This window comes from Meles meles, chromosome 10 (assembly GCF_922984935.1).
Source record: "Meles meles chromosome 10, mMelMel3.1 paternal haplotype, whole genome shotgun sequence".
NCBI classification, from domain to species: Eukaryota; Metazoa; Chordata; class Mammalia; order Carnivora; family Mustelidae; genus Meles; species Meles meles.
Genome location: NC_060075.1, coordinates 103861883 through 103877718, shown reverse-complemented (window position 1 = coordinate 103877718; position 15836 = coordinate 103861883). Strand labels below are relative to the sequence as shown.

General features: G+C 40.3%; 1 protein-coding gene across 1 annotated transcript in view; it reads right to left on the bottom strand.

Annotated features, from left to right (window-relative positions):
- Nucleotides 1–15559, bottom strand: part of LANCL2 (LanC like 2) — a 51865-nt gene extending 36306 nt beyond the window's left edge. Inside the window, exons 1-2 of the mRNA XM_046021405.1 lie at nt 15352–15559; nt 8117–8234 (exon numbers count right to left, since the gene is read on the bottom strand). Coding sequence (XP_045877361.1) covers nt 8117–8234; nt 15352–15555 — 322 coding nt within the window. The 5' untranslated portion in view covers nt 15556–15559. The remainder of the gene's footprint in view (nt 1–8116; nt 8235–15351) is intronic.
- Between the last annotated feature and the right edge of the window lie 277 nt (nt 15560–15836).

The window sequence follows — 15836 nt, the reverse complement described above, 5'->3', positions numbered from 1 at the left end:
AAAAAATTACAAGAGAATACTTTGAAAAATTATATGCCAACAAACTGGGCAACCTGGGAGAAATGGACAAAGTCCTAGAAATCTACAAACTACCAAATCTGAAACAGGAATAGAAAATTTGAACAGACCAATAAACAGCAAAGAAATTGATTCAGTCATCAAATATCTCCCCACACACAAAGGTCTTGGGCCAGGTGGATTCCCAGGGGAATTCTACCAAACATTTAAACACCAATTAATCCTTAAACTGTTCCAAAAAATAGAAATGGAAGGAAAAGTCCCAAACTCATTCTATGAAGCCAGCACTACCTTGATTCCAAAACCAGACTCTACTAAAAAGGAGAATTACAGACCAATATTCCTGATGAATATGGATACAAAGATTTTCAACAAGATACTAGTAAATCAAATCCAACAGTACATTAAAAGAATTATTCACCACGATCAAGTGGGATTTATGCCTGGGCTGCGGAGGTGGTTCAATATTCTCAAATCTATCAATGTGATACAGAACGTCAGTAAAAGGATGAGAACCATATGATCCTGTTGATGATGCAGAAGAAGCTTTTGACAAAGTACAGCATCCTTTCTGGACAAAGACCCTCAACAAAGTAGGGACAGCTGGAACATACCTCAACATCATAAAGGTCACATATGAAAGACTTACAGCTAATACCATCCTCAATGGGGAAATATTGAGAGCCTTTCTCCTACCATCAGGAACAAGAGAGGGATTTCCACTGTCCCCATTACTATTTAACATAGGACTGGCAGTCTTGTCCTCAGCAATCAGGCAGCAAAAAGAAATAAAAGGCATCCAAATTGGCAAGGAAAAAGTCAAACTCTCACTCTTTGCAGATGACAAGACGTTCTATGTAGAAAATCCAAAAGACTGCACCAAAAAATTGCTAGAATATGTGCATTCATCAATGTTGCAGAATATAAAATCGATGTGCAGAAATCTATAGCATTTCTATACATCAATATCAAAGCAACAGAAAAAGAAATCAAGGAATCGATCCCTGTGTAGTTGTGCACCCAAAATAAGGTACCTAGGAATAGGTGACTAAAGTGATAAAAGAACCGTACTCTGGAAACTATAGATCACTTATGAAATAAATTGAAGAGGCCACAAAGAAATGGAAAGATTTCCACGTGTGTGGAGTGGAAGAACAAACATTTTTAAAATGTCTACCCAAAGCAATCTCACATGTAATGCAATCCCTATCAAAATACCACCAGCATTTTTCACAGAGCTAGAATAACAATATTAAAATGTGTATGAAACCAGAAAAGACCCCAAATAGCCAAAAGCAATTCTGATAAAGAAAAACAAAACTGGAGGTATCACATACTCCAGATTTCAAGCTATTTTACAAAGCTGCAATCATGAAGACATTATGGTACTGGAGCAAAATCAGACACATAGATCAATGGGACAGAATAGAGAGCCCAGAAATGAACCCACAGCTGTATGGTCAATTAATCTTTGCCAAAGCAGGAAAGAAGATCCAATGGGAAAAAGGGTCTTCAACAAATGGTGTTGGGAAACTGGACAGCCACAGTGAGAGGGATGAAACTGGACCACTGTCTTACACCATACACAAAAATAAATTAAAAATGGATGGAAGACCTAAATGTGAGACAGGAAATCATCAAAATCTAGAGGGAAACACAGGCAGAAACCTCTTTGAACTCAGCCATAGCAACTGCTTATTAGACATGTTGTCAGAGGCAAGCAAAAATGAATTATTGGGATTCATCAAGATGAAAAAAAGCAGTTTTAGAGGCAACATACCTCACGATAATCCACTATCATCCTCATGATAATCCTCTATCATCCACAATGGGGAAAAACTGAGATCTTTTCCCCAATGGTCAGGAACAAGGCAAGGGTGTCCACTCTCACCACTGTTAGTTATTTAACAGTACTGGAAGTCCGAGCCACAGCAATTGGAAAACACAAAGAAATAAAAGGGACCCAAAATGACAAGGAAGACGTCAAATTTTCACTATTTCCAGATGACATGATACTCCATATAGAAAACCCAAAGACTCCCCTAAAAAATTGCTTGAACTGATACATGAATTCAGTAAAGTTGCAGGATACATAATCAATGTATAGAAATCTGTTCCATTTCTACACACCAATAACGACACAGCGGAAAGAGAAATTAAGCAATAAATACCATTTACAGCTTACACTACACATAACAAGATACCTATGAATACCTAATCAAAGAGATTAAAGACCTGTACTCTGAAAACTATAAAACACTGATGAAAGAAAGTGAATATGACACAAAGAAATGGAAAGACATTTCATGTTCAGACTGGAAGAACAAATAGTGTTAAAATGTCTATACTACCTGAAGAAATCTATACATTTAATGCGAGCCCTATCAAAATACCAACAGTACTTTTCACATACCTAGAACAAACAATCCTAAAATTTGTATGGAATCACAAAAGACCATGAATAGCCCAAGTAACCTCAAGAAAGAAAAGCAAAGCTGGAGGAATTACAATCTGGACTTCAACTTATATTACAAAGCTGTAGTAACCAAAACAGAATACTGACATGAAAACAGACACATAAATCAATGGAACAGGATGGAAGACCCAGAAATGAACCCACAGCTGTATGGTCCATTTATCCTTGACAAAGCAGGGAAGAATATACAATGGGAAAAAGACTTCAACAAAAAGGTGGTTGGAAAACTGGATAGCAACATATACAAAAGAATGGATCCAGACCAGTTTGTTACACCATACACAAAAATAAATTAAAAATGGATTAAAGGCCCAAATGTGAGAGCTGAAACCATAAGAATCCCATAAGAGAATAGATGCAGTAGGTTGTGTGACATCAATCATAGCAACTTCTTTCTAGTTATGTCTCCTGAAGCAAGGACAAAAGCAAAAATTAACTACTGGGACTACATCAAAATAAAAAGCTTCTGCATAGCAAAGGAAACAATCGACAAAACTAAACTGGTCCAGATGATATATCTGATAAAGGACTAGTTATCCAAAATATATAAAGAATTTATAAAACTCAACACCAAAAATACAAGCAATCCAATCAAAATATGAGCAGATTTTGATAACAGTGGAGGGGAGGGGGAAGAGATCCAGCAGAAACATGGACAGATATTTCTCCAAAGAAGACATCCAGACCAGCCAATGGACACATGAGAAGATGTTCAACATCACTCATCATCAGGCAAATGCAAATCAAAACTAAAATGAGGTATCACCTCACACTTGTCAGAATGGATAAAATCAACAACACAAGAGACAACAAATGTTGGTCAGGATGAGGAGAAAGGGGAAACTTCTTACACTGTTGGTGGGAATGCAAAGTGGCACACCCAATCTGGAAAACAACATGTAGGTTCTTCAAGAAGTTAAAAATAGAGCCACCCTATGACCCAGCAATTGCACTATTAGGTATTTACCTAAAAGAAATACTAATTCGAAGGGATACACACACCCCAATGTCTACAGCAGTATTATCTGTAATAGCCAAAATATGGACACAGCCCAAGTGTCCATCAACTGGGAATAGATAAAGAAGATGTGGTATACATATATACAATGGAAAATATTATTACTCAGCCATAAAAAGGAATGAAATCTTATCACTTGCATTGACATGGATGGAGCTAAAGAGTATTACGCTAAGCAAAGCAAGTCAGAGAAAGACAAATACCACGTCATTTCACTCATATGTGCAATTTAGCGAAAACAAAGGAGCAAAGCTAACAAAGAAATAGACTTTTAACTACAGAGAACAAAGTGATGGTTAGTAGGGATGTCAGTGGGGGATTGTGATGGGGATTAAGGGGTGCATTGGTTGTGATGAGCACTGGGTGTTGTATGGAAATGTTGGATCATCTTACTTACTTTTTCCACTAAAATCCTTAGCATTATTAATCATAGTATCTGAAAACTCCTGGTTTGATAATATCAACATTCCTGCTGTATCTGATTCTGGGTCTGACGTCTATTTAGTCACTTCAAACAGTTTTAATTCTGTTTTACTTTTTAGTATGCCTTGTAAATTTTTACTGCAAGGTGGACTTAATGTATTGGGTAAAAGAAACTGCAGTAACCAGTCCTTCAGTAATGCAGTGGTAAGGAATAGGGGAGTAGAAGCAATCTATGGTCCCATGATTAGGTCTTGGTCTTTTGATGAAGCTGTGCCCTTGGACTATGACCTTTACTAGTGCTTCTCAGTGTTTCTTTCCTGTAGGTTGGACAGGATAGTTACAGGGGGCTGGAGCTGGGTACTTCCCTTCTCCCATGTGAAAGGCCCAGACAGAGAGGGTGGAGTTAGGGATTTCCCTTCTCTAAGGGAAGTCTAGCTTCAATAAAACTCCGGTAGGTTAGGTTCTAGTAAAATAGTTTCTCCGGAGGGCGGGTCTTGTAAAGAAAAACAGAATGCCCTGGCATATTTCAAAATGGTTCCGCTTTCCTCCCCTTTCCAGAAGCACAAAGGGATTTTTCTCTAATATCTACAGTGAGAACCTGGGAGGACTCCTGGAGTTAAACTTGAAAAAGTGAAGAAGGGTCCTTGTAACTGGGTCCATCTAGAGGCATTTTCTTCTCATCAAATGAAGTTTAAAGTTATTATCCCCACACTGGTTCCCATGGATGTTCCTTCTTGTGGATCTCTGCTCCAGTAAATTGTGATTTCCTGTGTCTCTCTATCTCTTTCATTTTTGGTGTAGACATTTGCCCTATGACCTCACTTTGCTAACAGACCTAAGAATTGTTAATCTTTCAGTTTGTTCAGCTTTTTACTTGCTAGGATGCAGTGACAACTTCTAAACTCACTACATCCCAGACCAGATTTTGTGCTTTTTCATTTTTATGGTATCGCTGTGCTTTCTGGAGCGTCAGTTCCTCCTTTAGCCTCTTGTCATTTGGACTTTGTTTCTGAAGGGACTTTCCCTTGTCCTTCAATTTCTTTTCTTAGTTCTTTCAATTCTTATTTCACGTGACCTTATTGTCCAGCCATCTCTTCCCTGGGTTCCTTTATTTCTGCTTTGCGATCCATTTGCTTAATTAAGTTCCAAAATTCATGGTGAAAATGGGGCAGTTCTTCTCCACGTTGTAATGGCATTTTCCTGGTGTTTCTTCTTCTTCCATTGAGAAAAATTTATATTCCTTTTTTCCTAATATTAAGTACACAACTGAATTTTTTCTTAAGTTTGAATTAGGTGAATTTTTCTGAATCAAGACCCTCTAAAGGAGTAAAGTGTCAGGACAGCTTTCTCAGTTTTGTTTTTTTTTTTTTTTAATCTCAAGGGCATCCTCTTAGAGCCTCTGCCTTCAGCTCGGGTCATGGTCCCAGAGTCCTGGGATCGAGCCCCACATCGGGCTCTCTGCTCAGTGGGGAGCCTGCTTCCTCCTCTCTCTCTGCCTGCCTCTCTGTCTACTTGTGATCTCTATCTGTTAAATAAATAAATAAAATCTTACTAAGTGACAGTTTATTTGTATATGGTGACTTGTGGTGACCAGATTTCCTTTGATTCTCATATCCTTATTTGTTGCACAAGGGTTCCAAGGGTTCCCCCACTGACGTTTCCTTTCTGACTACACTATTAGCCAGTGCCACCAGGGATGAAGTTCCTGCCTCATAAAACAAATCCCTTTATTTATTTTATCATACATAATTCACAACAATCCTTTTTTAGAATAATGTGGTTTAAAAGAATTTTATAACCTCTGTTCCCGGTATGTTCTCCATACCATTTTTCTCTGCCTCTCTTCCTCACCCATTTTGTGTTCAGATATGACCTCAAAAGTTCCCCCCAAGGGTGTGTCTCATCCTTCTATTTATTGATTTGGGAGGGGGGAATTGCAGAATACATTTTGCCACCCGCGGGTCATCTGGGTTCCTCCCATGGACACCACTGTGGCTTTCTCAGTTGTTTTGGATTCTATTTGTTTTTCATACATTATTATTCAGTGTATTCTCTATCTCACAACTTTGCTAAAAAAAAAAAAAGAAAAAGAAAAAAAAAGTTGCAGGTGCTTCATTCATTTTTCTCGTATTGTACAGTTTTAGGAGAAAAGAGAGAGGAGGTATGGGTGTTAGTAGATTCCATGGTGTTACCCGAATCCCAAAGCCCTAAATATTACTTTTAACCATTCACACCAAATACCTCCATGATGGCTCTAACATTGATTCCAAAAGATAACAACAAATGGGGATTTTTAAGAAATACTGATTCTTGGACTCATCTACTCATGTAATCATTCTGGGATGGAGGCTTATAATATGTTGTTTATTATAAAGCTCTCTGAGTGTTTCTGATACATAGCTAATTTAGAACCTAATAATCATGGACTTAAAACCCCTATTTCAACAAGAAATGTTTTAAGTAAAAAACTTCTTAGGGGAACTCTGTGCTAATAATCACTATGTTATTTTTCCTTTAAAAATACTCTTCTTGGGGTGCCTGGGTGGTTCAGTCGGTTGAGCATCTGCCTTCAGCTCAGGTCATGAGGATGACCATGAGGATCCTCCAGGAGCAGGATCAAGTCCTGCTCTGGGTCCTGGGATCAAGTCCTGCGTTGGGTTCCGGTCTTGTATTGGGCTCCCTGCTCAGTGGTAAGTCTGTTTTTCCCTCTCCTTCTGCCCCTCCCTCCCAGCTCATGCTCTTTCTCTCTCAAATAAATAAAATCTTAAAACAAGCAAATAAATAAAAATATCCTTCTTTGCTTTTTGACTTCAAGTTAGCTAAAATTATCTTGATGCTCCTGGGTGGCTCAGTCAGCTGAGCATCTGACTCTTGATTTCGGCTCAGGTCGTGATCTCAGGGTCATGAGATCGAGCCTTGTGTGGGGCTCTGCACTCAGCGGGGAGCCTGCTTGAGATTCTCTCTCTCTCTCCCCCCTCCTCTACCCCTCCCCCCACTTACAGGCTCTCTCTCAAAAATAAATAAAATATTTTCAAAAAATCCTTCTTTGCATTTTAGTTTAAGTTAGCTAAAATTATCTAAATTTACATTTAAAGGTGAATTTCTTTGGTTCTGTAAGCTGAACTAGCTCCATGTCTTCCTGAGTATAATAGTTTGAAAAATTTAATTTTCATGTCATTACGTAAATGTTATATTAACATGAACAGGCAAATACAAATAAAGCAGCACAGAAAAAATTATAAAAATGAACACACAAAAAAGATCAGGGCCATCATGTTTGGTTGTACACTGCAAAAGCAGGTATCAGTTCATTGGCTAAACTATAATAACTTAACAAGGGCTATAAATTGATACATAAATTGTTATTAGCAGTAATCATACTGCAGTCTCATCTCTCAGGAGAGGATCTTTGATTTCTTTTACACTCCCTAAAGAGTTATTACAATGTTCTGGCTATACAGTAAAATAATAAGAATGCAAAGATTAGGTAAAGCAAGCTAATTTTGAAATTGAGTTATTTGAGGTACGCTGTGTATATTACAGGTTGCTTATTCAATTATTATCACCAAATTCAAAATCAAAATCTTTAGGTGTACAAATGAGTCAAATGACTACAAGCAAGAGGTAAACAGTTTATGCATAATGGAGAAATCACATACTACAACTTGTCCCAAAGATCAAAGGAATAAAGGCAAACAAAAAACTGACCCGAAGGCAAGTTTTCTCTTATTGTGCATTTTCACAGATACCCATATATTCGGTCAAATAAATAATGCTATAAAAGTATGACATACTACATATCAAACTTCAAGTGGAGAAGATTTCTTTAGAAATAAAACCCCAAAACATCTCATCACTGATGAAGTTCAAGTTTTCATTTAAAGGGTAAAAACTGGGGTGCCTGGGTGACTCAGTGGGTTAAGCTTCAGCCTTTGGCTCAGGTCATGATCTCAGGGTCCTGGGATCGAGCCCCGCATCGGGCTCTCTGCTCAACAGGGAGCCTGCTTCCCCCTCTCTCTCTGCCTGCTTGTGATCTCTGTCTGTCAAATAAATAAATAAAATCTTAAAAAAATAAAATAAAACAAAGGATTAAAACGTCACCATTTTCAAAGAAGAATTTTAATCGAAGTCTTATAAACCCAAAATAGAATATCCCAATTACTTGTATCCCACATTCGTACCTGTCCAACCAGTATAGGCCGAGCAATCATGGGGATCGGCTGTCTTCAGCCCTTCCTCCATTTGCTGCAGAAGATCTTTGATTTTGGTCTGGATTCGCCTTGTGAAATTATGTATGATCTGAGAACCAAAAGAATACAGAAATTTAAATTGCACAAGAATAGGCCAATATTACAATAAATACTCTAATAATCTAAGTTTACAGAACAGAAGACTTAGAGGTTATATTACTTGGCCCATGTCAATGCTTCACTGGTGAGAGGGCGTCTCCCTTAATTTTGTAGGTTAAGTTCTTAAATGAGGTAATGCCCTGTGTGGACTACAAGGCATTGGTAGGATTACAAAAAATAAGTTGTAGGAACCAAAGAAAAAAAATTTTAAAAAAAGATGGATTGAGTACACAAACGTGTTAACTTCTCTAAGTTAAAGAAAGTAAGAATGATGGCTTAAAAATTACTGACAAGGGGGAAACAGCTGCAATATAAAACACTGTAAGTAAAAAAAGACCACAGCAATATAGAAATAGACCTAAAATTATCGATGTACCTTATAAAAAGAAAAATATCAAATGACAAACATACAAAATATTCCCTTAGCAATTAATGAAGTTCAAATATATATGAGTACCAGACTTTGCCTTATCAGAATAATAAAAAAAATTAAAAATATTAAGTCCCAAGGCTGCTAAGAGCTAAGGAAACAAGTATTCTTAGTCACTGAGAGCCTTTCTCAAGAGAAACTGAGTATTCTCAGATAAGTAGTTGATAGTGTTCAGATTTTTATGTCTTTTATGATTTGTAAAATCTAGCTGCCAGAGAAACAGCTGAGTTATATTAAAATCCATGACTATGATCGTGGAATTTCCTATTTAACCCTTTAGTGATTATTTTCTGCTTTCATGTATTTTGTAGTTCTGTTATTAGACACAAATGTATGACTGCATCCCCACTGATGGCCTGACTTGTTATAATGAAATGTCCCTCTGTGAGACTCAGGAGGAAATGTTTTTGTGTTACTAGATAGTTTGGGCTTTCAGGGCAAATTTCCTGAAATTTGGGATTCTAGACTAAAAGCAAACCTTAGGAATCAAGTTACAACTGTATACATTGTAAGGCATCCAGAGAGGTTTATTTCACCCTGGAGGTATGTGTTTATATTTCAGAGCGATGAGGCCCTAGCACAGGGATACATTTCTGAGTAGTACAACTGAAAAGAACAGGCTTCTTATTTTCATAGAGAAATCTATTTACATTCCAAAGACTTAGAGTATGGTATTTCCAATGAAACTCTCCCAGAAGGAGAAAGGAAGACAGTTGCCTCTTTTCCATTTGTAAAAAGCAGAGAAAGGTTCAGCTTCTTCCTTATTTGCCTACAATAAATAGACTTTGCACATGGAAGACATCTGACTTGGATTTCACTGAGCTGCCCCACAGGGAAGACTTGAGACAGGTGGAACCACTCACCAGTTATTGTCTGTCTGATAAATTATAAATCTCTGATCCAGAAGCCCCTTGTGTACATTCAGGAAAAAATTAATAGATAACCATTAAAGACCTCAACCAGAGTGACGTCAGCATCACTGCAGCATTAAGATTAGGCATCCCTTGTTTTGTCTTCCCTTGAACAATAAAAATTAGGCATCCATCCACAAACAGAAGTGCTTCTGTGTGAGTGGAACCCAGCACCTTACACCAAGGACCCATGGGCAGTCCAGCCCACCAGTCTATCAGGTAATAAGCTGAGGTTTTGGTACTGGCTGTGGAACCTACAGGAGACTGGGAACTAGTCGTCGCCCCTGCCCCCACGCTGTGATCGAGAGTGCATGCAGAACCCCAAACTGAGCAATCAGATCAGATCCGAAAACCTCTGCCGAAGTCCAGGGTTAGAGAGCAAAAGTTCCAACAGTCCACTAAAGGAAAAAAAAGGTTTATCCACTAAATTGGGTAAGAGCTTGTCTTTATCAGCATCACTCCTTCCCAAAGGTGGAACAGCATAGGGCGAAATAGATGCCCCATGTTTTCTCCCAAAGGGAAAGGGAGAGCCCTCAAGTGTCTAGTTTTCAAATCTATGTGGGACTCTGCTGAAGAGACTCACTCTTTCACGGCATCCAGAGCATTACTGACAGAGCTCTACAAGTGGGGAGAAGAGGAAAATCGGGCAGTAGCATGTAAGATTCCCAGAGCAGAGCGCATGAAAGGGACACAGTTCCTGCAGATATGTTCTGATTCAGACACAGGTTAACGAAAAATCAAGGACACATGACATACCCAAAGATCAAAATAATCTTCCACTAACCAAACCCAAAGACATGAAAATGTATGATTTACCCAATAAAGAATTCAAAATAGCTGTTTTAAGGAAACTCAATGAACTACAAGAAAATGCAGAAAGAAAATTCAATGAAATCAGAAAATGAAATAAATGACCAAAATGAGAAATTTAACAAGGAGATGGAAATCATAGGAAAGAATCAAAGATAAATTCTAGAGCTGAAGAATTTAATGAAATAGAAGACACAGCACAGAGAATCAAAAGCATAGTAGACCAAATAGAAGATAAAATCAGTGAGAGGATAGGAAATTTGAAACAACCCAGTCTGAAGACAAACGAGAAAAAAAAAAAAATCAGAAAGAGGGAAGAAAGCCTATGTGATCTCTAGGACATCTTCAAAACAAAAACAATATCTGAATCAGTTCCACAAAGAGAAGGGGGAAGAAACCTTATTTAAAGAAATGATAGCAGAGAACTTCCCAAACCTGGGAAAACATTAGGACATAATAAATAGATGATCATTTTAATCTGAAATGTCCTTGTCTAAGACACATTATAATACAACTATCAAAGATCAGACTGGAGGAGCGCTGGCAACACTGACTCCATCTCTGGCCTTCCATCTGTTCTTCCTGTTCACCCGATGACCTCTCTTGAGGCTGCATGCTCTGGGCTCCTTGGAGATCAATACACACACCTTAGAAATGGCCATCAGGGCCAGGATCGGGGGAGGCTTGCTCTGACTTCCCATGAATCTGTTAGAGATAACATAGTCTTACCCCCTCCTGATGCACAGGTGATACCATAAGAGGTAATTAAAGATTAATTGCCAATTAGATACATGCAAGTCCTTTGAAATGCATGTAAGCCCTTTGGTCTCACTACAGTGTCCCTCTAAGTCCCTACCCTCTATAAAATCTCTGGACTAATGTCCGGACTTTGCAGAGAATGACTACAAAGTGACTGGATCATACTCCACCTGATCCCCCATCAGTAAGTTCCCCTGAATAAAACTCTTGTAAACTGTATGAAGTTGCCTGCTTTGTTTCCCAGTCTCAAAGTCCTTCTCCATTTGGGGGATGATGTAGGAAAGACGGTGGGGTTCAAACCAACGGCCGAAAAAGGATTCTTGAGACATCACAGGTGCAGAGAGGTGGTTTTGCGGGGATAGGACCCATGGGCAGAAAGAGCTGCAATGAGGTTGTGATTATATACCTACAAGTTGGGAGGGGGCTTAGGGATAGTGTAAGTCTCCAAGGAATTTTGAAAACAAGGTTTTCAGGACCTTAAAGGCATTAGCCATTTTTGGGAAAAGGTCATTTATTACCGTTTAATAAAGCCTTAGTCATGAGACCTTTCAGATACCTTTTAAGTGGGCCATATGTTTGGGGGATGACTGCCAACACATATGTCGTGGGGTTTAGAGATAAAGGAAAATTTCTGAAGAAATGTTTATATGTTAAAGCAGACTTACAGGATGGGGAGGGGGGTTGGGATAAGTGGGCCTTTTGCCCTTAGCAAGGTGTTGGCATTGGGGCAGTTGAGTCCCTAGAGGAACGTCACTCTGCCTGTTTCAAGGACTCGTCAGTGGGCTGTGAGTAATAATGATATTTAATAATTTTTCTTTTCTTCTGTCTCTGTTTCCCACATCAGGGGATACTTTACTGTCCCTCTCCTACCTTCTAACACAACACAAAGAGAGAAACCTAAAGATAGCAAGAGAAAAGATTATAACCTACAAAGCAAACTCCAATGGGATTTCTCAGCCGAAATCTTACAGGCTAGGAAAGACTAGGATGATTTATTCAAAGTGCTGGAATTCTGAGACATGATTAATGAACACAGGTTCATCTACTCTTGGCTTCTTATTACAAAGGAACAGAAGACATGTGGAGCCATTGGTAAATAGGTCTGCCCCATTGAAAAAGCTACCATGTGGAAGAATATACCTCTAGAACTTGTGAAATGTATTCATAAAATAGCCAATTCACACAAAACTTGTGGAACAGACAATCCATAACTGTTTACTTCTTAGTCTTCACTAGAAATTAAGGTCCCTAAGGGTTTAGAATCCTAATTAATACATATCATTAAAAATAAAAGAAATAAGACTAAAAGGAAAAACCTGTATTAAAAGTAGGCTAAGAAAAAGTACAATTTTTTGTATAAGGAAAGATATGAAGAACAGTTTTTGTTAAAGAAAAAAAAGTGTAACTGTGTCTTGAAGTAAAATGACTGGTTGTTCCAGGATAAGAAAGAGATAAAACCTGAATGGATGGGAAGGTTGTGGAAAAGGAGTCTTGGGAAAGGAATTTTCTGTGTTTGCAAGCAAGCTAAGATTGGAATGAATTTAAGTTTTTAAAGAATGAGTCTGAATATCAAATGGACATATGCAAGATTAGAATTTAGTTTTCTCCCTGCTAAAAGGAACTTTTCTTGGACTATTGGTCTATGAAGAGGCTGTGAAAGGTTTGTCTTTACTTTTTAAGTAAGCCCAGAAAGCAAAGACTGTGTATCTTATCAAAGTAATTTTCTGTGCTTAATGTTGTTTCTATTAAGATTTTGATTACTTTGGAACACTGAGTCTTCAATATTATAAGAGCTGAGTTTTGTTCTCAACTCTGTAACCTTGTGGATTTGCCTTTTAAACCTTGTGTTGCAGGCCACCTGGGTGGCTCAGTGGGTTTAAGCCTCTGTCTTCGGCTCAGGTCATGATCCCAGGGTCCCTGCAGCCTGCTTCCCTTCCTCTCTCTGCCTGCTTCTCTGCCTACTTGTGATCTGTCAAATAAATAAAATCTTAAAAAAACACAAAAACCTTGTGTTGCCACTGTGGTTATGTGAATCGCTAAGTATTATTTCATCATGATCTATGATCCTATTTAGTCAAATGCTCAACATTTTTGACATTTTGACAACTTCCCCAAAATCAAATTCTAAATGGTGTGATTGACATTAAAACCACCTAGATTTCTCTGAGGGTCCCTGGAAAATCTCAAAGGATTTGTCTCTTACCTTATAAAGCAGAGATATAAAGCGAAATACGTTTATTTGGTATGTTAAATTACATGGGGAGCATTGACAAATAAGTGATGATAAACCTTCCCAGGGTATGTAGGGGCCAAGAGGAGGCAGCCCCAAGATGGGCCACTTTTGCATGAACACTATTTTGAGTTAAAACCAAAATCCAGGGAAGGCTGGGTGGCTCAGATCACCATCTCAAGGCCCTGGGATGGAACCCCACATTGGGCTTCCTGATCAGCAAGGAATCTGCTTCTCCTTCTCCCTCTGCCCTCCCCCTCTGCTCTAAAATAAATCTTTAAAAAAAAAAAAAAGTAATCAAAACCCAGCAGATGCAGGAAAAGCTCTCCGTCTCCCCCACAACTGCCTAAATTTACATTGGGAAGGATGACTGCAATAGGAGGAGAGCTAGTATAAGAGACTCCCCTTTACTTAAGGAGCTCATCTGTATAATATGGTAACCTTGTTTTTTCCAAACATCCCCTTTCACCTCCTTGCTAAAGGTATTTTCCCCCCTTTCTGTCCTCAGAGCCCCCCCCCCCCCCCGCCCGCCTTTACTTAGCTTATATAGGCTTCCTGTTGCCTGTCTTAGGAATCCCCTGATCCTATGGATTCCCTGTAAGTCCACCTATTAAATTTGATTTTCTCCTCTTAATCTCTCTTATGTCAATCTGATTCTAAGTCCAGCTAGAAGGACCATAGGGCAAAGGAAGATCTTCCTCCCCAACAGGGGTATGTGTACAGATGTATGTTCCAATATGTCCAATTATCTTACACTGTTTCATGCCACAGAAATTATGACATTTCCTTACCAAATGAGCTTTTATCACATCTTTAACCATGGCCATTATTTTGTCTTTGGTCATTTACAGTCACTGTCTTATTCTGATGCTTTTGCAAATGTGCTTCATCGTCACAGAGATACACAACGCTAAACATTCTGACAAATGGCCTAGAATACAGATTTCACCTAACTTTAGGATCATAAAACCGAACTATGTAATAATTTCCAGAATTAATTTAAAAACTGGATTGGAGCAGAACGAGAATTAACAACATGGGACTGATTGAGCTGATGAGGATTGCAACTTTTTCTCTGAAACATCAGTGGATCCTTAATATTTTTTTCCTCCAGATTTAAGAAAACCTCTTCTGTCTACTCTTAAGCTATTTGTGACATGCAGTAAGAATACAAAATACATGGGGAACCAGGGAGGCGAAGTGGGACTTGGAACACTTGGGTGGGGCGGGGGGTGTCTAACTGGTAAACGTCTGGTTTTACCAAACGTGACCAGCTATGCTGATATTCACATCTTCCTTTATTTCTACTTTCCCCTGCGAAGGGAACATTTGTTCAAATAAGCAAGTCCTGGGCACTCAGACAAGACCCATTCAAATGACACTACTGTTTATGAACAATGTTTTGGTTGTTGTTCCTCTGCCGTAAATCCCAAGGGCAGGGACCAGGGGCCAGGCCTGATTAAAATCGGCCTAGGACTAGCAACAGATCGTCAGGGGGGCACGTCTGCAGCTCCAGAGGCTGGAGGGCGTGCGAGGACCCCTAACAGAAAATACACCTGCACGTCGACCGCCACTACAGCCCTGACATTCACTTCCACATGCCAAGAAACAGAAGCTTCATCAATGTATTTCAAGAGCACAAGAGGCCAGGAGGCGCCTATCAAAAGCCACGTTGTTAACAACACAGAAATCCGTCACCCTTCCTCCCGGAAGCGGGGCAGCTTGCTCACGGAGAAAGCGCGCCCAGAAACCATTCCTCTAAGATTCCCTAGAGCTCCCAGGGTGGGACTCACGCGCGACACCGGGCGCGGAGAGGTGACGTCAGCGCGCCTTAGGGGCGGGGCGGGACGGTGGACGCTACCATCGCTAACATCCCCCCCTCACCTGGCGCGGCCCAAGGCCCGGCCAGCGCCGACCGCCGACTCACCTTTCCGTCGTTGTGGAAAGGGAGGCCAAGCTCGTCGGTAGTGGGCGGGGGGCGAGTACAGCCCGTCTCCTCGGCCGCTCCGGCGGCGAACACCGCGGAGGCAGCGGCCTCGTAGTCCGGGAAGGGATTGGCGAACGCCCGCTCCTCCATCTCTGCTTCCCCGCCCAGATGGAACTTCAGTCTCTTTGACATGGTCTCGCCCATCTCAGCCGCGCGCTCTTTCCCTTTCACCGGGGCCGCGCAGCACGGCGGGCGGGCGGGGACAAACCTCCTGCCGAGGCGCCTCGATTCGAGCAACGCTCTGCGAGCCCAAGGGTGCTCGCGCCGCCGCCTCTCTCCGGGACCCTGCCCGGCGGGGGTCGAGGGCTCCCTTTACGAAGGCCGCCAGCTGCGACGTCGAGCGGGGCTTCGGAGCTGGCGGGAGCCTCTCCGGGGGGCCTGCCTCGCGGCGGGTGGCTGGCACATCTGGCGGCAGCTGCTGTGCT